Below are 21,381 nucleotides of genomic sequence, written 5' to 3' on the forward strand. Positions count from 1 at the left end.
ATTTAGGCATTTTGCAATTTGGTACTTGGATTTGTAACAGCTATGCATAGCCCTACTTCCAGATCCCCCAGCACACACGTTCATCTCATTTTTTTTAAACCCAACCCACCACCCCCACCCACCCCCTCCTCCCCTTCCTGTGCACCCTCTCCAGGTGGAGTTGGATCTGAAGCGTCTTCGGGACCCGCTCCAGCTCCAGCTCCCAGTTCAGCAGCTCACCGCCAGTAACAATTGATGGAAAGAGTGACTCCCTCCCCTCTCAGCTCCTCCAAGCCCCCTTTCCTCTCTCCTCCTGTCACCCACTCTCCTTCTCCTTCCCCTTTTACCCCCAGCTATTTCTCCCCAGTTCCCTCCCACACCGAATAATTCCATCCCTTTCTTAACTGTGGGAGTTAGTTTATTTTTGGGTTGTTTTTTTTTTGTTTGTTTGTTTGTTTTTGTTTGTTTACTTTTTTCTTTTTACTTTCCTAACTGAAACTCTAGTTGGAATTGGAATTGAAAACAGAATAAAGATGAAGAAGGGTGCTGAAAATACCAGGAACAGAAAAACTACAGTGAGGATGATGAAAAGGACGACGACAATGACGTTGATGATGACGACGACTACAACGATGATGATGGAATACAACTAGGCACTATGGATGTGCCTCAAATCTACAGAGGGACAGCCTGCAGGGAACTCCAAGAGGCAAATGGAAATGATCGCACCTCAAGACGCTTCAGGACAGAGGACACGGAGAGTGGCATTGTTGAGTCAGTGTATGTGTCTATGTGTGGGACTTTCAGGGTCCTCTGGGACATCGACCCTGGCCACACTGCAGGTCGACGCAGTACAGTCCCGCTCCCTTGAGCAGTCAAACTGTCTACACACGCACACGCACCTACTCTTCATCGGGGGCAGGCTTCAGGAAGACTCTCTATCCCACATGTTAAAGTTTACAAGGAAGTCCTGACTGTAGCTGCACCATCAGGAGACCTTCGTCTTCTTGGGGCTGAACTCTGCTGCCCCTCCCTCCCTTGGCCACGCCTTCCCCGGGTGACGGACAGGTGTCCTTCCCAGCGTGACCTTTGTCAGGAGCTCGTCTCGACTCGCAGGATGTAGGCATGACGACGTCTCGTTTCCTCTTCCTGTTGACGTCCTGTAGCGGCCTGGTCTGTGCAAGTATGAGAGTACTACCGACAACAACATCACTGTGTGTTCTTTTATTCCAAAAAAAAAAAAAAAAAAAATATTTTGGCACTTTTTATTTTGAAAGCCATAGTATATTTGTTATGAAAAGAATATAAATATATATATATATGTATACAATCAAACTAACAGATGACCAGAGGCTAGTTTTATCAGTGGGGGGAGAGAAACTCAGTTAGATCCAGTGAACACCTCCTGCAGTGAAGGACCCCTGCTGACACACAACCGCTACATTACATACGCACAGAGGCGAGGAGCATTGTGCTGTTTGCTGTCCTTTCTTTACAACGGCACACTGTATATTTGACAGCAACTACATGCGGGCAGGAACATAAAGCTCCTGTGCATGGCCACCAATATTGAAGGCAAGTCAGACTGAAAGTGGCCTTGATTGAAATTCTTTTTGAGCAATGCGAAGATAAAAATAGAGTAAACATATCTGCTCAATGCTTCACATGACGATGGGGTTAAAATGTTCAAAGGCCACCAGCACAGACGAACCTACTGACATTTAATGGTTTAATATAGCTGATGAATGAAATGACTTAAAAAAAAAAACAAAGTGCACAACTGGAAACTACAGGAGAATCTGAATTGAAGGATATTTCCTGCAGTGTTCAGTGTCCCCCCTTCCCCTTTCTCGCTATCATTTATTCTACCTTTTCCCACTCACTTTATTTCTCTGAGCTTCTAAATAAGATACCCAAAGGGTACACCTGAGAGAAAAGGCGTCATGGCATTGTGTCTTAGAGGCTTTTTTCCATCCTGAACTAACGCCAGCGTTTTCTCCTCCCACTGTTGCTGTAATGCCACCCTGCTCCCTTGATGGTAAGGCAGGGTAGACTGCATGCTGTGGTATGCCCTCAGTAGAAATTTGTGAATGTGTAGGAGCATTAATGCAATTTTATACGTAATTGGACACTTTGTTTTGCCACATCTAGCTGAAGTCTCATCCCCCCTGATTGGTTTTATCAAAGGTTATAGAAGCCATATGTTTATGTTGTCTGCTGTTGGGTTTTTTTTTTTTTTTTTGTTTGTTTGGGTTTTTTTTTTTTTTTTTTAGGAATGGTCACCAAATAAATCTTTTTTCAGCTTTCCTTTATTTTCTGTTTTGGGTGAGGATTGATGGCCCTCTCTCCACTCCCGTTCATATCTCCAACAAAACATCTCGGAGACAGTTATATTTCACTCTGATCTGCTGTACATCACTTCTGCAGAGGTGGAAGCACAACGACGTGACGTGCCTACACATAGACTCTGACTCGTGATCATCTCCTGCTCCTGTGGGTCCTGCTGAGGAGACCATCGTGTTTAACTGCAGATTTTGAATTGAAATGCATGATTTTTAGAACAAATCGGAAGTTAGCCATTCAAATCTCTAAGCAGGACTTGGTCTGATCTGTGGCCGTGTCTGTTGGTGTGCACATTATGAGGGACAAGGTGCCTTTTTGGACGATTACTGATTTTAATAATATAGACAATATATCATTGTGTAAACAGGTCTATGAAAAAGGTTCAGCTCTTAATTGGAATAGCTCCTTCACACGAAGGAGGGTTAAATTTGATTGCTTGGAAATCAATTGTGCTGTGTGTTTGTGCGACTGTGTAAATGTGTATTTAATGAGTCCATGTGTTGACCAGCGGTGGGGGCTCTGGGGGCAAAGTTCAAATCATCATATTCTTGACTGGTTTGCCCCCTAATTCCTGCCTGTCAATAGCAGCAAAAAATCCATTCTGTCCTCCGTCATAGCTTTAAATTCATCTTCCCTTCACTTTCACACTAGCACACACCGACACACATGCATACACACAGTGAAGTGGCAACAACGATGTTGTCCTTGGAGATGTGATGTGGGAGGTGAGAGAGTTGTGGCCTCTTGTTGTCCAACAGTCCAATCCTCCCTTCTGTTCTACATAACATTTTTTTTCCATCTTCACCTCCTCCTTTTTTTTTTTTATCCACTCATCAAGCCATTCACCGTTTATTGCCTTTGTTTTTCTCTTGCTTTCATTTTTAAAAAACAAAATATATCAAATATAGGGAAACTTTATTATAAAGAGGGTGTTGCATGAATGTATGTTTACATGGGAAATTATGTGAAAATAAAAAAAGATGATTTAGAAAAAACAAACAAAAAACAAAACAAAACAAAAAAAAAAGAACCCCCCCCCCCCGCCCCCCCCCCCCCCCCCCCCCCCCCCCCCCCCGGCAACCTGCAAAGATAACTTAAAAGCGTCATTCTTTGAGATTCCTAGTTATAAAGGGCGGTGGACAGGGCTGCATCTTCACAGCCTGCCCTGTCAAATCTGACTTAATCCCAGCCAACCCACTGCTCAAACCCCATCAAACCCCGCTTCCATCTCCACCTTAGTTGCTGCCATGAACCGGCCCCAATAAATGGAAAATCGCCCTCCGTTCTCTTGTCCTCACTTTCTACCATTCTAGATCCAAAGGAAAGTCCTGAGTCCAAAGGAAACGTGTCAGGTGATCGGGGAACACCTCCCATCCTTGTCTCCCCCTCCTGCCATTTTCACCCGCCCTCATCCCACTTTTCTCCAAATTCTCATTATTATTCTATGTTTTGAATGTGTGTTAAATTTTGAATATCTTGTTTGTGTGCACTTACGATAAGACATGTTTAAAATGCATAAAGAGTGATGCAGAATATAGGATTGAAATGACCTTGTACTCCATTCTGACCTCTTATTTGATTTAATTTTATTTTTCTTGTCTTTTTTTTTTTTTTTTTTCTGTTGACATATGATGCTGTAATGTTGGCAAAAAAGAAAATGTAAAATCCTGTATCATTTATGAAATATGTATAAAAGAGAAATGTAATTCAATTATCAATAAAATCCTTATCCAGTTTTTGGAGCCAGTGGTTATATTGTGTGGGGTTTGTTTGTTTGTTTATGTTTGTGTGGTTTATTTTAGTTTTTGTTTGTTTTGTTCTCGAAGTAAAGACTTGATGATTAATGGACAATTTGCAGATATTTATTTTCAAGGTCTCGACCACATCGTCTCCTCTCCTTGGCCTCCAGCTCACCCTGCACAGGACATCCCATGAGATAGACCTGCACGGATAATTGTGTATACAATAGGTACGTGAAGTAACACATGCCTATGCTGTTCTGTTAAAGCTACAGATAAGAAAAAAATATCAAGTTTTATAAAACCAATATGGGGAAAAAAGGGATATGAGCTTTTCGTTTCCTTCTTAATTTATTTGTTATTTTTAGCGTTTCCTCATCAAATGCAGCTCGTCTAATTTATTTTCCAGGATTAATGTTAGTTATCTCTGGTATGCTCTCGTAGATTAATCTGCCTGGTTTAATGCTGCGGCACAATCAACAAGGATGAGGAAATGTAGATGGATATGTGAAAGTATCATAAGGACCAGTCAGGCTCTTTCCCATCATGTGTTTGTATTTGACACAGTTTGGAGTAGTTGTCCATCTGAGGGGCGATGGAGGAAGGAGACTGCGAGGACTGTTTGTCACATTGTTTGCCACAACAATAGGAGGATAGTCCTGTTACTGGATTTAGGGACCAGAGGGTCAGGAGGTCAAGGTGAGAAAGAGACACAACAATATGACGTATGCAGATAAGAAGTCACTATTAAAGACAGACTTCTCCTAAAGATGACGCAAAAAACATCTACACACACTGAGCTCGGACTTTATCTTTTATCAAATTGTGATAAAACATACGAGATGATTTTTTGGGTGATGACCAGCCTGTTGCAGGAGTGTCTTGCAGTCGCAGGTGAAGGTAAGTCTTTCAGATTATTTTAATATAATTGTATAATTGGAATTTTTGTCTCAAATGTCATAGTCCATTAAAGGAAAGAGCAGCTACATTTTTCTTTGTGTCACAAAATCCCATGAAAAGAGCAATAAAGTTTTTTTTTATCTTTCCACAATTACCTTTTTAATTTAAGACAGATCGACACCAATTCACCTCAGCTAAAAAAAAAAACAAGCAAAGTATTTTTTAAGTAATTTCCAAAATGGTTACTGTATTGTTTGGAAATGTCAAAGAAAAGGGCACCTCTCCTGGGAACAATTTCCCACCACGGATTAATACACATTTCGTGAAGTATTTACAGAAGCAGGATGTCCCGTATTCATATGCGTGATGTTGGTGTGGTTTTGACAGTGTCAGTTCAGGCCAGACAAATATATATTATCGCAAGTTTTATTCTTTAACCAAAAAAAATTGCTGCTGCTGGAGCTGGAACACAGTTGGACAGCCATCCATCTCATTTCCTGCCGCAGATACATCATCCCTCCTTTCACTGGAGTGGCAGGTTGTGACAAGATGGATTCTTGGTTAGTGGATTGGGGAGATAAAATGATGTGTGTGGTCACAAAATTAGCCCCATCTTGCATTTGAACAACTTCCAGGGACGAAGGTGTTGTCAGTTTGTGTTTCTCACCATAACGTGTGTTGTCATGTTCAAATATATGGAGAGGAACAGAAAGTTTCTGTTAGATGTCACACAGAAAGTTATTTTCTGTATTTTATTTCCATCGTCCCAGCTGATTCTCAGTGATTAACACTGACTGTCACTCTTTGCCACTTTAACCACTCCCATCATCCTCGTCTTCTTTCCCATTTGTTTTACATCTAATTCTTAATTACACTGTTGAGTGGGCGTGACGAGCAGAGAGATTATTAAGTGTGTTGCTGCACTTTGTTTACTTTGCTCATTTCAGCTGTTCCGATCCAATTTTATTTCTGTAGCTGTAATTTAAAACAGTTGACCAAGGTGCTAAAACCACATAAAAAAAAAAAAATGAATCATCTGTTTTCCCATTTCTGCATCATGGCAACACATTTGTTCAACTGATCAAGATTCAATAATACTTTATGGACTGAACAGACATTAACATGCTCAACTGCTAAAAGGTTATTTCACAACAATGACAAGTCAGGCAATTAATTCTGGTTTCAAAAATGTGTATTTTGATTGGAAATTGGAAAGGCGTTCTTAAATGATTATTATTGTAAATGATCATATAATTTTACCTTTATTATTTTAATGTGGAGACAGAACACTGAGCCCAGGACGATAACATAAAACACACATTTATGACTATTCAAGAAGAACATAAGCTAATTAACAGTTTTCTTTCATTTAGTTACTGACTCTGGCTGCTCCTTCCGATTCTATGTAAAGTCTGTTTCTGACCTCCCACCCACATGCCTCAGCCCTGGACCCGTGCTCGGCCTACATCAGCCTGAACGAACCGTGGAGGAACACGGACTACCACGTTAACCAGACGTCTGGTGTGCCCCTGTGTGACAGCCAGATGTCTGGGGAGTGGTACCGCTTCACTGGCATGGCCGGGGATGCCATGCCCACCTTCTGCATCTCAGAGAACCACTGCGGCACCCACGCTCCCATCTGGCTCAACGGCAGCCACCCTCAACCCCACGAAGGCGTTGTCAGCCTGCCTGTGTGCGCCAGCTTCAATGACAACTGCTGCCAGTGGAACGCCAGCGTAGATGTTAAGGCCTGTACGGGGGGGTACTTTGTGTACCGTCTGCCCAGACCCTCGGTCTGCTTCCATGTTTACTGCGGCTGTGAGTCTGTCAAAAAATGTTATTTTCTTCAATCCTATGACTGAGTTACTCTTTATTTGTTGGCTAACATGTTGCTGTGTATATCTTACGCAGATTTTTATGATATCTGCGATGAGGTGGACTGCACAGGTCCCAGATGTCCTGAGTCTGAATGCCACTGTGGGCCTGGAACTGTGCTGGGACCAGACGGACAAACATGCCTGGGTGAGACAAACACAGAGGGAGGAAGAGAGGCGACAGATAAGTAAGAGAACGTGGAAGCCAGATAGACTGGAAATGGTTTCTGGAAAACAATAAGTTCATTTTCAGTAAGTTCAGTTTTTAAGGTTACTGAAATATCCACGTTTACTTCGCTTAGATTGTAGTTTTTGATTTTGGAGATAGTCACAGGTATTTATTATAAGGGCTTGTCTTGTGGAGTAGAAATGCTCAAAACTGTGAATTTGGACAGTTTCACTTGGAACCAGATTGGATTCAACTTTATTTGTCACTGAATATCAGGAAGATTCAAAATTTACCAATTAATCATATCAATCATAAATAAATAACTTTCACTGTACTTTTTTTTTTTTAAACCATTTTCACCATTCTCTCCTAAAATACCAACATCCGTATCAGTATGAATATTATAATTACACCAAAGTATTTATAATAATGGCTATTACAGTTAATTTAATATGTTAAACGTAATTAGAATTTAAAATGTAAGCTTCTTTGATTGAACAAATTCAATCTTTGCATATGTTTAATATTTTTTCGATGACATTGACACAGTTAATCACTTTTGGCTGTTTGAATCAAATATCCGTTCTTTTACCACAATATTTCATCTTCCTCCTGGTTTACTAATTTTCACACTTTCAGTTAAGTAGACCATTATTCTTGAATTAACAGCTGTGTGTACCACACACACTGAATGGTCCAGCTAATGATGGGTGTCATCCATCCAGGAGGAACCTTAGCTAAGCTTGAAAACTGCCACTATCTCATTATTCACCCATCAGCCATTTTTTTTCCCTTTCCCCTGTCTCAGAAATGACTTCCTCATTTCTCCATCATCACTCCATTTCCTTCCCTGCCCTCTTGTACCTCTCACTTTAATCTCCCATTTTATTTCACCCATCATTATTTCGTTATCTGTCCCCTCCATATTATCTGATTTGAAGTCCCAAAGCACCAAGTCAGTTGCATTGAGGTAATTACTCTACCCTACGCAGTGGATTGAAGCTAGACCAGTTTGATCGTCTGACCACGTGCGGGTTGTGTCCTTTGATCAGATATGAATGAGTGTGAGAAGGAAAATGGCGGTTGTGCAGAGGTGTGTGTGAACACCAAAGGCTCCAGGCGCTGTGAGTGTGGGCCGGGCCGTGTCCTGGATGACGATGGACGCAACTGCAGAGGTAAATCTTTATTTGAGTTACAATTAAACCGTGACCCACACGGCGCTCTCCGTGTTGTTCATTATTTTCTTTGTTGCCTCACACAGAGATAGCTGGCTGTCATGCTAACAATGGAGGCTGCAGCCATGGCTGCTCCTCGCTGCTGGACTCCTATCAGTGTCACTGCCCCAGAGGTCTGGAGCTGGGAGGGGATAAACGAACATGTCAGGGTGTGTATGAGCATCAGATAAGGGGAGATAGATAATCAATTGACAGCAAGGCAAGCTCCCGCTCAGATACATGCTTGCATTAATATGAAATGATCCTGGAGATTTCACCAAACTGCATTTCTTACAACCAAATCTCATATTTTTAACATATTGCAGGATTTTTTTAAATTTATTATGGAGGAATGTAAACCGTATTAGCACAGGATAACAGGATTATTGTCTGGGAAATAAGAAACACGGGTGAAAACAATGTGTTTCTTTCTGCCAAGCATTAGAAACAGTAAGATGCTCAGTGTAAACAATGAAACATAAACATAAAACAACGAAAACAGCAAGTAATCACTGTGGAGAAACCGGAACCAATTAGTGTTCAACAATTAGCTCGAGAAGCTGCTTCAGTAATGAAAATTTACTTATTTGTTTCATTTTGATTGACCAGTCAATTAAATGAGTAATTACATCTGCTCATTACAAATTTAATTTCAAACTGAAGCAAAGCAGGAAGCTGCAAAGCACCGCAGAAATGAGATGCTGGAACTCCTGCATCTATAGCTTCAATGAAGGACGGCACTGACAGGACATCTTTACATTGTTTAGCTTAGCGTTTTTTTTCTTTCTTACATTAAGTGGTGGTCCCAGTCAGGAAAGGTGAAATTATGTGATAATATCATAAAAATCTAATAATCTGAGCCAAAAATCTGAGCTTCATAATTCAATTATGAACTTTATATTGTTATGATTTATAAAAAAAAAAAATTGCCTTAAAGAAATCATCGAAAATGACTTTCACTGTCATCGTACTGATTGTGAGGTGTTTTTTCTGCACTTTGCCACACATCTGCATACTGTTTGGTGATGAAAGCTGTTTTTTCTTCCTGCAGTGCCCGTCCAGTGTGATTCCAGCTCTATTACCGTGTCAGTTCCGAAGGACCTCGTAGGAGGACTGGAGCTCTTCTTGTCCAACTCGTCTTGCCGAGGCGTCTCCAACGGCACACACATCAACCTCAACTTCAGCCTCAAGACCTGTGGCACAGTGGTGGAGGTCAGACTTATTGAGTTTCAGGCTGAATGTGCTCAGTATGGTCTCTTTGGTCAGGGACTGGGGGAATAATATTGCCATATTAAAGAGCACCGTTGTGTGAAGTTGTCACTGAAAAGGCTGTGAAAAGTAAAGTAAGTGTTGACCTTCAGGTAACAGATGACAAGATTGTGGGAACCAACATGGTGACAGGGCTCCCCAGGAGCAGCCCCGGCAGCAGCAGAGACCTGATAGTTCGCACCAGCAAGTTAGTGCTCCCGGTCACCTGCGAGTTTCCCCGGGAGTACCACGTGTCAGACGAATACCGGGCAAGTCTGCGAAACTCAGCCCTGGAGCTGGCTGGCCACAGTGAGGGAGTCTTCCCTTTCTCCCTGGAGCTCTTCAAGAGCGCAGAGTTCTCCGAGCCGTATCGCACCCCACCGCAGCTCCGTCTGCATGACTCCCTGTTCTTCGGGGTGGAGCCCAAGGACAGAGTGGAGGGCCTCTCAGCGCTGGTGGAGAGCTGCTTTGCCACGCCAGGCCCCAAAGCTGACCAGGCTCTCAAGTACTACCTCATCAAAGACGGGTGAATGGCTTTAAAGTTTTATCGATTTAACGTTTCATCTTGTGCTATACTGATAAACAGGAAAATCTTTTATTGTCTGTTAGAAAACTATGTAATACAAATCAAATTAAAGCCACTTCCTGTTGGTGTTAACCTTTAGATCTAAAAGTGGCAGGTACCCATCTGGGGAAAACTTGACTTCTACACAGATTGTGACACGTTTAGGTTTGTTTGGGAGATTTCATGCACTGTGGTGGACCAAAAAAGAAAGACGTGGCAGTATATAGTCAAGGAAATAGGTTTAGTTAAGTTTTCAAGGGTTTAATTTAGCTGCCTTGGGTATTACTTTCTGCACATTGGTATATGGAAGAAAAAAATTAATTTGTTTGGGCTCAAAGTACCAAAGCATTTTCATTAAATAAGATCAGTGGTAATGTAATTTTGCTGCTGGTTTCATAGAGCATTTTTATGTCATTGGAAGTTGTTTCAATGAGCCGTTCAACGCTAAGGTTGTATCATGGAAAGAGAGAGGTGGTTAATCATTTTCAAGGCTCCACAGATGGAATTCCTCTGGATTCTTTGGAAAAACAAAACTGCAAGGTACTGTAATGCTTAAAGTGGGTGAACACTCATGCTCGTGCACTAAAAACTGCTGAATTGTGTCTTCTTAATAATACCAGAATTGCATTTGTTCCTGCTGCACTGAAATCTCTGTCGAGTTTCCTCGACAGTTATAGGAGGGGAAATCTCCACTCCTCCAAGGAAATATCACTCGGAAAAAAATGGCACTAGCCTTGTGCTCTGATTAATGTGGAAGGGAAAACTGTTTTGGGTAGAAAAATCGAAACATAGCAGAGCCTTATTTTCAGGGGAACACTCTCTTTCGGAAAACAATTTCTTCATTCATCTCACCAACAAAACAGAGGCTGTAATCTAGTTTCATGATTTTCCTTTGAAAATTGACCTTGGGGCTTCTAGACTTGATGTTATGGCATTTGAGGAATATATATAGATGGCTTAGTGTGGCGTTGTGATATTGCCTGCATTTGTGACTCTATTTCCCCTCTTTGGCTTCCTGTTCAGGTGCATCTCTGATGAAGCGGTGGTACAGTACTCATCAAAGGACCAGCTCTCAAAGCACTACCAGGTCCCTGTGTTCAAGTTCATTGGCAAGGACAATCAAGTGAGTAAAAGAAGCATGCAGGGAGCCAGCTGGCCAGTCTGTGTCTGACTGTATTTATCTGAATTAGCAGTGTCTTTACACCATGATGGTGTTTTTCTGTGTCTTTGTTTAAAATCATCTTCTTTCTTTTGTTTACAGCAAGTGTTCCTCCACTGCCAAGTCTTAGTATGCGGGGCAGGAGACACCAGGTGCGCTCAGCATTGTCGAGGGCGTGCACGCCGGGAGGTTCGCAGCAGTGAGCCTCAGACGAAGCGCACACTGAGCGGAGGCCCGATCATCATCCTGCCTTAGTCATGATGCCAAGATGCAGCCAGAACAAGCCAGTATATCAAAAATGACATTTACATTTCATTTTGTTCTGTTTAAAATACCCAACAAATGTAGCCATTTACACACACAGAGAAGTGCTGTGCTTTGCATGCTCTCCTCTTTCTCACGTCATTGTAGCTCTGTTTAATGTATCCAAGTTTGTGTGTGTCTGCCACTCTCCCTGGCAGCACGATTTACTGACATTAAAGTAAATGACATTTCTATTAGAAATCATTCAGAGGAGCGGCTGTTCATTCATAACAACTACACCATGAGGGATGGTTTTCTAGGTCACACTTTGAGGCATTTCTCAGCCTTGATTACAGTTTAAAGATTTAGTGGATTTATAGAAGTGGTTTATATTTCACACCATTACTGACTTGAGAAATGCATGTGGAACATCCATAGATGTATTCTGACTCATTTGCACAGTATAATCAATGGCTGGGGAGCGTGTCAGTACGTGGTGAGAAAGAGATATCTGTGTGCTCCGACCGGAAATTATGTGCACAGTTCATCACTCTGACAATTAAACTAAATATCATGACCGGTGAATTGCAATTATTTGGACATTTATTCATTAAAAAAAATAATAACTTACATCAAACATCAACATAGTAGATGTAGCAGGCGCTACATTTTACATTATACTGACTTGAGATTTGAATAATTTAGTTTGATAAACGTTAAATAACAGAACATAATGAACCACGTGTGTCAGTAATTATCTCGTGTCTTTCTATCCAGAGGATATTAATCCAACTACAATATCCTTCCCATCAAACACTTTGCTTGGAGTCATCAAAGTAATTTATGGTAATGGAGTCATACAGGCCTAAAATTGCCTAAAAATGAAATGAACAATGGAGAGTATAATATTCATGAGCAATATTCTGAAAGTCAGAATCAGACATCTAAAGTTTGTAAGTAAGAAACTGCTCCTTCCACGTTTATGTGGTTTGTTCCGTGTCTCCCTTCTGACAAAGAGAAAATACCCATGACTGTTACTTGGCTGTGAAAGTCTTGTCTGCTGCTCTATCACAGTTCATCCCTCTCCTCTCCCTCGCAGACACACGCTGCCCTCTGGCTGTTCATGTAAGGTCTGCAACCCAGAGTCCACACCGTGTTGTACAGGGCATCTGCCATTGACTCACAGGCTGGAAGAAAAGACAGAGAGAGAGAGAGAGAGAAGGCAGGCAACGTCATTCATTCATTCTAAAAATTCTGATCATATTCATAACATCCCGCCAAACAAGAAATGGGGGCAAGTAATCATTTGCAAACGTCTCACCTTGTACCTTTGTCCCAAAGCCCAGGCTCCTCTTGAGGTCAGAGCAGATGCCATGCAGACACGAGCGAAACTTGTCGTCGCAGTTGTACTTACTTGTGCCACAAGTGTCGTAGCACACGTCGAGCTCGTTACAGCACTCGGTCATAGCAGGGATCCCCAAGTCAAGCTGCCAAAATAAATCACTGCAGTATGTAAGCACAGTTGAGCATGACAACTGTGGTTGGCTTTGTTATAAAGGGCTCAGTGATGCAGTTTTAGGCTGTTGGTGCAAATAACAGGCCACCTACAGCAGCATTCACCTGGAATCCCACCAGAGAGGAGCTACAGCCGTTCGGCTCGGGGAGCTGATACCCAGGACGAGGCTGAGGAGCTTCTCCTGTAGAAAAAATAAATAAAACAAGGATCCTATTAATTCTTAAACAAACCTGATGGTGCGTTAGCTAAGACAGTATCACCTGCTCAGTCAGGGATTCATAGATCTGTTCTAGTGTTATCACAGATAACGTGTAACTGCTGTTTGAGAACATCTGATTGTGTAACTGTAGGGACAGTACAGCTACCTCGCAGACTGATGGGTTCAGTATCAGCAGCCTCAGGGCCATGTGTGTAATCTTGGACTAAGATCCCTAATGTCTATATGTTCTTGCTAACTTAACAGAAAGGTAAGTCTTACCGTATCTGCAGCGGTACTGGCACACACCATTGCGACCCCCCACCAGCTCCACCAGAGAGTCAAAATATCCATGCATAGTCTGGAGACTATTTCTAATTGAGTTAAGGCTCCAATTGTTGTTGTCTTCACTAGCCAGGAGTCTTTCTGGGGACTGTGTTTTCTTGACCTGTCTGATCTCATTCCACTCCTCCTCCTGTTTGGGAGCATTTTGTTCCGGGGTGACGGCCTCTGTAGCGAGCGCCTCCATATCAGGGATGTCTCTGGCAGGCCGTCCATCGCCGTCCATCCCTGGCTCCTTGGCTGTAGTACCGTCTGCTACCACGACATCCACGTCATGTCTGTCAGCCACTGTGTTATCCACCGAAAGTATTTTAGTCAATTTAGTCAATATTTTGTCAGTAAAAAGGGTATCAGCTACAGGCTCCTTGGGTGCAGGAGGGTCGCCTAGAAGGGCATCAGCTTCACCTTTAGCAGCATCTGATGAGGCAGCAGCAACGACACCGTCAGCTGAGTTCCCAGCAGGGGCCTCCACCTCCCTTTCCTCCTCCTCTTGAGCCTGGTAGTGGCCTAAAGTGGCGCACATGCCTACGGACACACAGAGGACGAGCAGGACAGCAGTCCGAAGCAGCATGATGTTGAACTGGCGACAATCCAAGCAGAGGAAGCTCTCCACAAGGCAAGCTGTTGTTAACAGGGTGAGAAGGGCTTAGACAGTGAGGGACAATAACACACCATGCCCTTACTGGCTCGGTCAGCCAGGGAGCAGACTTTGACCTCTGATTAGGTTTGAGCAGACAGCAAGGCACTCTCTCATAAGGGGGACAAAGGTAACTTCCATATCTATTCAAAGAATTCTATTTTATTTCCTTTAATCTTCTCATTTTCTGTGACTCTTTAGTGCATTAAATCAGAAATTTCAATGCAGTTTTATCTACAAGATATAACTGAATTTTTTAGGACTCCAAGGTCACATGGAACTTGAGCCCTGAAGAAAAAAAAACCTTCTTCCTATTCACTTTAAAACTCTTCACATCAAGCGCTGACTTTTCAGCCTGTGACCATTTAACATGATATCACAAATTTCAAATGATCCTCACTGTGTTTCGATGAAGGTCACACGCTGGCATTCGAGTGACCCGCACAATTACATTGGCAAACAGCATAATCCAATGGATTTGGCACGATTGTTGATTGTTCAAAGTAACTTATTGTGTAGGCTTAAGGGACATAAAACATTTTTCTTACATGTATCTGCTGCCATCTTGTGGTTGAAGAGTAATGTGTTCATTGTCAATACTGGAAATGGATTTTCAGTGATCCTGTCCAGAAACCAATCTGTTTTATTAATCTGCATTAGAAATAAGATGCTTCTTCTTCAAGAAAAAACAAAAAACAAAAAGCAAAACAAAACTATTCCTTATTCAGTCAATACTTACTGTTGTCTTACAAAAGAGAGAGGGGCTTGTCATCCTTGTGATCTTTTTAATATTAACGAATAGAAATTTGACTGCCCTGGGCTCCTAGTAGAACATATGCGAAGTGTCAAATTCACTGCTGTTCTGCTCTCGCTGCAGGGATGCTGGAAACTGTGAAATCTGACATCTTCTAATATGAAACACCACATATGCATGTGATCACTGTGCCTAAAGCACTTTCATAATTTAAGGGCTGAGACTCTTGATGGTTACACAACAAAAATAGATGGAAATGTTTACTGCAGAACCGAGTAGTTTACTCAGATGTATACATGTTAAATTTTGTGCTTTCTGTAACTGAATGTTTTGGTTTTAGGGACATATTTCAAAAAGCAAACATTTCACTTCTTGAATTCACTGTTGTTGAACGTTTTTATCAGTTAAATATTAGTCAATGTGCAAATTAAAGTTTTTTAGTGGCTGTGAAACACGATATTGTTACATTTTTAGTGTTGCAGAGGAAACTATCCAACAGTATATAAAGAAGCTAATACCAGCTTCGCAACAACCAACTGCAGCAACAATTTACAGCTAAAACATTCAATTAATTACAACAGTTTGAATGCAGGATTTGTAGCGGAGTATTTTTAAGTTGTCCCATTAATGTTAATAGCAATTTCAAGACATTGATCTATACTGGTAAGTGCTGCTGGTGAGGAGATTTTTAAATACATGGTCCCTCATTTTATTGCCTATTGCACATTATTACTGCATGACTTTGAAACAGCCATCCCAAAACACGAGTCTCTGGTTTACTTGGCGATGAAGCTACTCACTCTTTGTCTGTAGCTCTTGCAGTATTTCATCCCACAATGTTCTAGTTGTAAAGAGAGGAGAGCAGCAAGTAAGAAAGAGTCACTGTTTACTCTTTATCAAAGTCCTTTGATCAGTTGTGACATACTACAAATGTAACATCTAATGTACCGTTTTAAGGACTTGTTTAATTTCTCTTTGTTCAGCAACATATTGATTTGGCTTCTAGATTCTGGAGGGAAAAGCAGGCAGTTAAAAAAAAAAACAAAAAAAACTGACCCACTGTCACGTAGCAGCACATGCATTTAGAGTTTGTAATGTGTTAACAAAAGTGATGATATGGCAGGGATAAGGTCAAACTCCTTTGCCTTGTTGGGGGTTTTCAGTTGCTCATTTAAGGCTATCAGTCTTACTGTCTCTGTCTGGAAGGAAACGGAAAAGCCAAAGCAAAATAAAAACTACAGCCATGTGCATGTTTAGTATGAGTGAAATTCTTAAAAGGTGATGTAAATGTCACCCTGTGCTGTTCATGAATCTGTGTGGGCTAAGTGGCAAAATGTAGGAAGATAAGCAGGTCATCTTCCCTCACCTTCGTGTCTTTGATACATTTTTCCACGTCAGTGATTGTAACAGTGGCCACCAGCTTCTCCTGAATCTCCTCCTCCAGCTGTTGGACTTCCCTCCACATGTTCAGCACCTGAAGCCTCTTGAATTGGATGCTGCTGTCGTGGCTGATGGCAGTCCCACTGTCCTGCAGCTCTGACAGAGATACATCTGTCCAAACAGCAAGGAGAGGAGCATGAATGCACTGGAGTGGCCAGTGAAGTGACTAATCTGCACACTGAATAAAAGCTCAGTCAGAGGTAAGTGGACTTGGTTGTAGATACATAAAGGTTGTTCACCTCTCAGCCAAAAGGCTTCTTCTATTCTTTACTTGTACATTAACACCCCTGTAGGCATCATAAAGTCACAGCTGACTCACAGATACTACAAAACTCTCTTTATGCCTGTTGGCATGACAAAGTGATTATTTGTTCAGTCTGTCCACAGGCTGAACAAATGTGTTGTTGCCTTGTGGGACAGTACAGCAAATGCTTAGATGTGGTGTACCAATGATCAGATATGTGAGTAGTCTTGAGACTTACTCTTCATGTCACTATCCTCTGGGCCTGCAAGAGCTGGAACAATCTGCAATTCATTGCAGCTCTAAGGTTGAAAAAGAACAAAGGTGCTTGGTAAGAGTATATATATATATTTTTTTTTTTCTTTTTTTTCTTTTTTTCCTTTTTAAGACGCCTGTAAAGATGCCTGTAGTACAGTTTATTCTCCATGAGAGCTCATCTGTCCTCTTCTTCAGCATCATTCAATTACTTTTCCTTTAATTTGCCACTGCTGGGATCTTCAAATGAAGTATTAAGGGACTGTAACATGATGACATTAAAAACATATCAAAACTTGTATTGTTTGCCACAAATGAAAACATCCAAATAAAAAATGTTTAAAAAGATATTATTGCTAGTCATCCTTAGTTCAGTTCCTGTTATTCATAAATCCTTGAAATGCCAAAAGAATGAAGATATACTAAATGTATTTCACCTTTAAACATTTGAGCTGTGCATTTTCTGTCCTGCATTATCACACTCAATAGAAAACATTTGCCACCAACTTTTTAAACTCCTGACTAAGTAAAAAATGAGCCAATATCTTGTGTTTGCTGTCAGTCAGCTGACACCTTAGTGCAGGAGTCAATGCCTTTGACAAAACATAAGGCCAGAAAGTCACATCTCAGGTCTTTGTCTTATTATTATTGTTATCTAAACATGTATTAAATGCATTATTGTACTTTACCTTGTCATGTGTCAGGAACTTAGATTCCATCAACTGGTCCATCAACATATTCTGTCTGAAACATACAAAAGATGTTTATCACACTTCCGATTACAGATTTAGTATTTTTGACAAATATTGTAATTATTTTTCTTTAGCTACTGTATAAAGGATAATCTAAGTGCTCAATTCAGTAGTTTTACTCTGTAAAATTATAAGATTTTTAATGTCAACTCCACGGTCTACAAATGAGAACAGTTTCATTTCATTTCAGTTATGGTCATGTGCAAAAATGCACAAGGGAAACTTGCATGACCGTTAAACATTTCTTATGAATGAGCAGCATTGCAAACTTTGCCCTCTGATGACCTGTTTTCTGACGTATCATGACCAGGGTCCAGTGGTTGCTCTACTTCCGCTTGCTACACGAGGGATTCACTCTCTCTTGGATCTAATGCATCTGACGGCACATGCTAAAAATGTGCTAGTGGGTACAGAGGAAATGGAAAAACCTTAATTTCCCTCAGGATGCGTCCAAATACTGGCAAGCTTTCACATACATCATCAAAGACGTCACTGAACACCGCAAGGCGGTCTCTGCTGGGCCAGATCTGCACTGACAGCTTCCTCAGCTCCTGGATGTGACAGAAACACACACAATGTTAGCAAGTGAAAACGTGTGTAAGAGTCTGTCCTTGTCTTTCTTCATGCAGCTTCTGCAAAAGTGTTGAGAGGGCATTTCAGAAGTGTCTTTAAAAATGGAAACTTTAGAAAGTCTAAAAAGAAATAAAATAAAATAAAAATCACAAAACTAGTTAATGTTTGATTAGTCTCACCTCTTGGGGTTTTCTCTCATGCTTTCTAACAGCATTGATTCCATCCCAGTGGTCCCCTTTGGCTATGAATTGCCTGCGTAACCACTGATTTGTCTTTAGCTGGGCTCCATTATTCTGTCTTTTCTGGCCAGAATGGCCGGGCCAAAATGGCTGTTTCCCCTCTGAATCAGATGAGGGGTTAACCTTCTTCTTGGAAAAAGCTCTTGGCTGGAACAGCAAAGCGTCTGATGAACCATGACCTATGTTAGGTAGACTTATATCTTTTCTCCTGTCTGCATGTGGTGAGTGATCAGCCCGGGCTTGTCTTGACTCAGAGACTTCAGACTCAGCTAAAGCAGCGCTGCCACTGAACTCAGAGGGAGACTCTGTCATCACTTTCTTCTTTACGCAGGTCAGTGCCTTTGTTCGTCTCTGCTGGAGTGTTGAAGGGTTTGGGGTTTCTCTTTGGCTCGGAGATGTCTTCCAGAAAGACTTCTTTGTGCCCATAGGAGGCTGACTCGGGTCCAGACTGTGGGGCCCCAGATGACCTGAGGAGTCAGTCAGGATATCAGCCCTCTGAGCAGCAGCCTGCGGAGGTCCCTCCCAGAGCGCTCAGGCTTTGGCTTACTGCTGGTGGACATGCCTGTGAAGACACAAAGCATGTCATTGTGAAGTTTGTTAACAAAAAAAAAAAAAAAACAACACGAGTGATGACACCAGATACATACAACAGTGACGTCATCGCCAGTGTAAGGCATGTCCTATATTAGCCAACCATTACAGCTTGATTTTAAATAAATTAAAGAAGGCCAAGAAAGTTATCTTAAATTTTGTTTAAAATGTTTTTGTTCAATTTTTTGTTTCGTCCAACTAAATAAAATGGCGACCGCGAACGTTAACAATCGACGCCAATTGCTTTTATTTTAACTTGATTTACGTGATTTAAGCGTTTTGTAAATGAACAGCTTAGGCAGGCTAGTAAAGAAGACCTGAAGAAACCTTTGATAACAGCCTCACCTGGTCGAAAAATTGTACTTTTGAGCGGAAACGCCGAAGAAAACAAACTTTCTCCGGGTCCTCAACTGTGTCGGTTGCCTGGAGACGAGGCGAGCGTCATGCTTGCGTTGCGTTCAGAGTCTCGTTCATAATCGTACCAATTAGCTCTGAGGTGCAGGAAGTCATGTTTGCCAGCGGAAGTAAATAAAGGATGTTGATGTTTCCAGGAAGCAGAGCATTTATGAGCCAGCTAAAGCAAGCAGCTGATGAAAATGTGTGACAGCTGTGACTGAATAAAGTGGAAAGCTAGTGAAACTAATGTTTGTTTGTTTGTTTGTTTTTTTTTGTTTTTTTTTTGGGGGGGGGGGGGGGGTGTTTATTTGAAATTAATGATTCAGTCCATGATTCATTGATTACACAGGTGGTAGAATTCAACAAAAGGCTGGAATTTATTTTGAAATCTAAATTTTCTGTGAACTGGTGAATAAGGTGGTTTCGTTTCCCTCTTCTTCTTCTACTTCACTTTTCTTGCAAACTAATGTGAATTCAGAGGCCGACCCCATTCCCTTGCACTCTGCTGCTCCCACATGTTGAACTTGAAGCCTGTATATTGAAGGACAGAGAGAAATGAAGCTGGCCTAACGAGCCAGAATCCAAGAACAACACATTTAGACATGATTGTTTATGCAATATCCTTGTTCTTTTTCTTCTTCTTCTTCTTTTTTTTTAGCAAGGGAAACAACTAAATAATAATAATAAAAAAAAAACCATATTTAAATATGTTTTCTTATTTTGTGATACTCCAATGTTTTCTGCAGGCTACCACAAATCCTTGCACACAGTAACCAAATTGTGAAACCGGTGGTTGTTAGGTAAATCGATTTACTGCAGAACTCCAATCAAACTATTATCTTAATCAGGTTAGTTGAAATAATTGGGTTATTGTGTGCAAGTAAACACACAGACATGGCATGAATGATGCCTATAGTGCAACAGAGAGGGGGGAGGAGGAGAAGGGGATTGAAACTCAGGCCTTAGGGTGGGAATGGCCAGAATAGGAAAGCACCCAGATGGCAAAGCTGAGCATGAGGGGAGATACAGCGTAACGTGTTATGCTTCACTTAAATGAGCATTCAGTATTCAGAAAATGCATTCATTTGCATTCTTCTGTTGTCTATTAATGTTTGCTCAAATGCTGTTTAAAAAAGGAACGCAGTCAAGACTGCTTGAAGATCTGAAGTGTTTACTTGCTTATGTTGCTGATGATGACATTTGCAGTTTTTGACATCATATCAAAAAGAGAGAAATCAAGGATTACTCAGTGTCTCTCTCCAAATTAGCACTAATAGCATATATCTAAAATATGACCTCGTGGCTTGATTCAAATCAAAAGTGTGCCCTTAATAGCAGTTGTTTGGAAATGTGGAAATTTCTGTAGTCATGGACACTATAAAACTGTATGCATATACATATACATATACATATAAAAAAAATCAAACCTAATAAATAAATCAACACTGGAGAAACCGAAGCAAAGAAAAAATGAAACACAAATTCATGGATCACCCTTCATCCTCTTTCTACAATCATCAAATGGTTGCATTTGGTTGTAAGCTGTTGACTGCTGTAGTAATCTGATGCAGTGAGCAGCGTAGTTGTAGTAAAGAGTAGGTTTTCTCAGAGATGCCAACTGCGTAAGATGCAACTTTCTGACAGGAGACCATCTGCAGCTTGTGCAACAAATTAGTTCATGCATAATATTATACATTGAAAGATGGTAACATCTCCATTACTTATAAATTTTATATTTCACATTTTATATTGTGTTTAATGCACCACGTACCTTAATTTCTTTAACCAACAGACTCAAATATCCCCCTATTATAAAAGAAAAGAAGATTCAGCCATAAAAATCTTTGTTTCCATTATGGAACCTAACAGTGGAAATGACGCAAGAGCGCACAGGGAAAATTTACTAACCATTATTAAATGGCTAAATGAAGACTTAGGCACTGGCACTGACTCTGCAGTTCCGCCAATAAAAACAATGTGCATTCAGAGTTAAATAAATTTAAATGAATAGGCAGT

At 41.1% G+C, this 21,381-nt stretch overlaps 4 protein-coding genes across 7 annotated transcripts in view; 2 read left to right on the forward strand and 2 right to left on the reverse strand.

The window, feature by feature from the left end:
* Window positions 1-1,805, forward strand: part of mcu (mitochondrial calcium uniporter) — a 46,728-nt gene extending 44,923 nt beyond the window's left edge. For both annotated transcript variants that reach the window (XM_029521746.1, XM_029521745.1), the window contains one exon: window positions 155-1,805. In XM_029521746.1, the coding sequence (XP_029377606.1) occupies window positions 155-235 (81 nt within the window). In that variant the 3' untranslated portion in view covers window positions 236-1,805. The remainder of the gene's footprint in view (window positions 1-154) is intronic.
* Window positions 638-11,445, forward strand: oit3 (oncoprotein induced transcript 3). Its single transcript, XM_029521788.1, has 10 exons — window positions 638-830; window positions 1,076-1,162; window positions 6,405-6,779; window positions 6,873-6,983; window positions 8,057-8,179; window positions 8,266-8,388; window positions 9,270-9,430; window positions 9,580-9,992; window positions 11,055-11,154; window positions 11,293-11,445. The coding sequence occupies exons 1-10, from the start codon at window positions 638-640 to the stop codon at window positions 11,443-11,445; spliced, it is 1,839 nt and encodes a 612-aa protein (XP_029377648.1).
* Window positions 11,446-12,131: 686 nt separating this feature from the next.
* pla2g12b (phospholipase A2, group XIIB) lies at window positions 12,132-16,381 on the reverse strand. Of its 3 annotated transcripts, XM_029521045.1 has the most exons (9): window positions 16,245-16,381; window positions 15,827-15,887; window positions 15,679-15,719; window positions 14,673-14,746; window positions 13,893-14,108; window positions 13,428-13,775; window positions 13,042-13,130; window positions 12,755-12,920; window positions 12,132-12,620 (listed from the first exon to the last, which is right to left on the reverse strand). In XM_029521045.1, exons 4-9 carry the CDS (start codon window positions 14,713-14,715, stop codon window positions 12,502-12,504), a joined length of 981 nt encoding a protein of 326 aa, XP_029376905.1. In that variant the 5' UTR covers window positions 14,716-14,746; window positions 15,679-15,719; window positions 15,827-15,887; window positions 16,245-16,381; the 3' UTR covers window positions 12,132-12,501. The 3 variants fall into 3 exon arrangements, with proteins under 3 accessions (XP_029376905.1, XP_029376904.1, XP_029376903.1); XM_029521044.1 differs by having other exon boundaries at window positions 13,054-13,130; window positions 13,428-14,108; XM_029521043.1 differs by having other exon boundaries at window positions 13,428-14,108.
* Window positions 16,382-16,972: 591 nt separating this feature from the next.
* LOC115055325 (uncharacterized) lies at window positions 16,973-19,436 on the reverse strand. The gene is made up of 5 exons (XM_029521046.1): window positions 19,315-19,436; window positions 18,319-18,940; window positions 18,043-18,117; window positions 17,504-17,554; window positions 16,973-17,076 (listed from the first exon to the last, which is right to left on the reverse strand). Exons 2-5 carry the CDS (start codon window positions 18,802-18,804, stop codon window positions 17,023-17,025), a joined length of 666 nt encoding a protein of 221 aa, XP_029376906.1. The 5' UTR covers window positions 18,805-18,940; window positions 19,315-19,436; the 3' UTR covers window positions 16,973-17,022.
* Between the last annotated feature and the right edge of the window lie 1,945 nt (window positions 19,437-21,381).

This window comes from Echeneis naucrates, chromosome 15 (assembly GCF_900963305.1).
Source record: "Echeneis naucrates chromosome 15, fEcheNa1.1, whole genome shotgun sequence".
NCBI lineage: Eukaryota > Metazoa > Chordata > Actinopteri > Carangiformes > Echeneidae > Echeneis > Echeneis naucrates.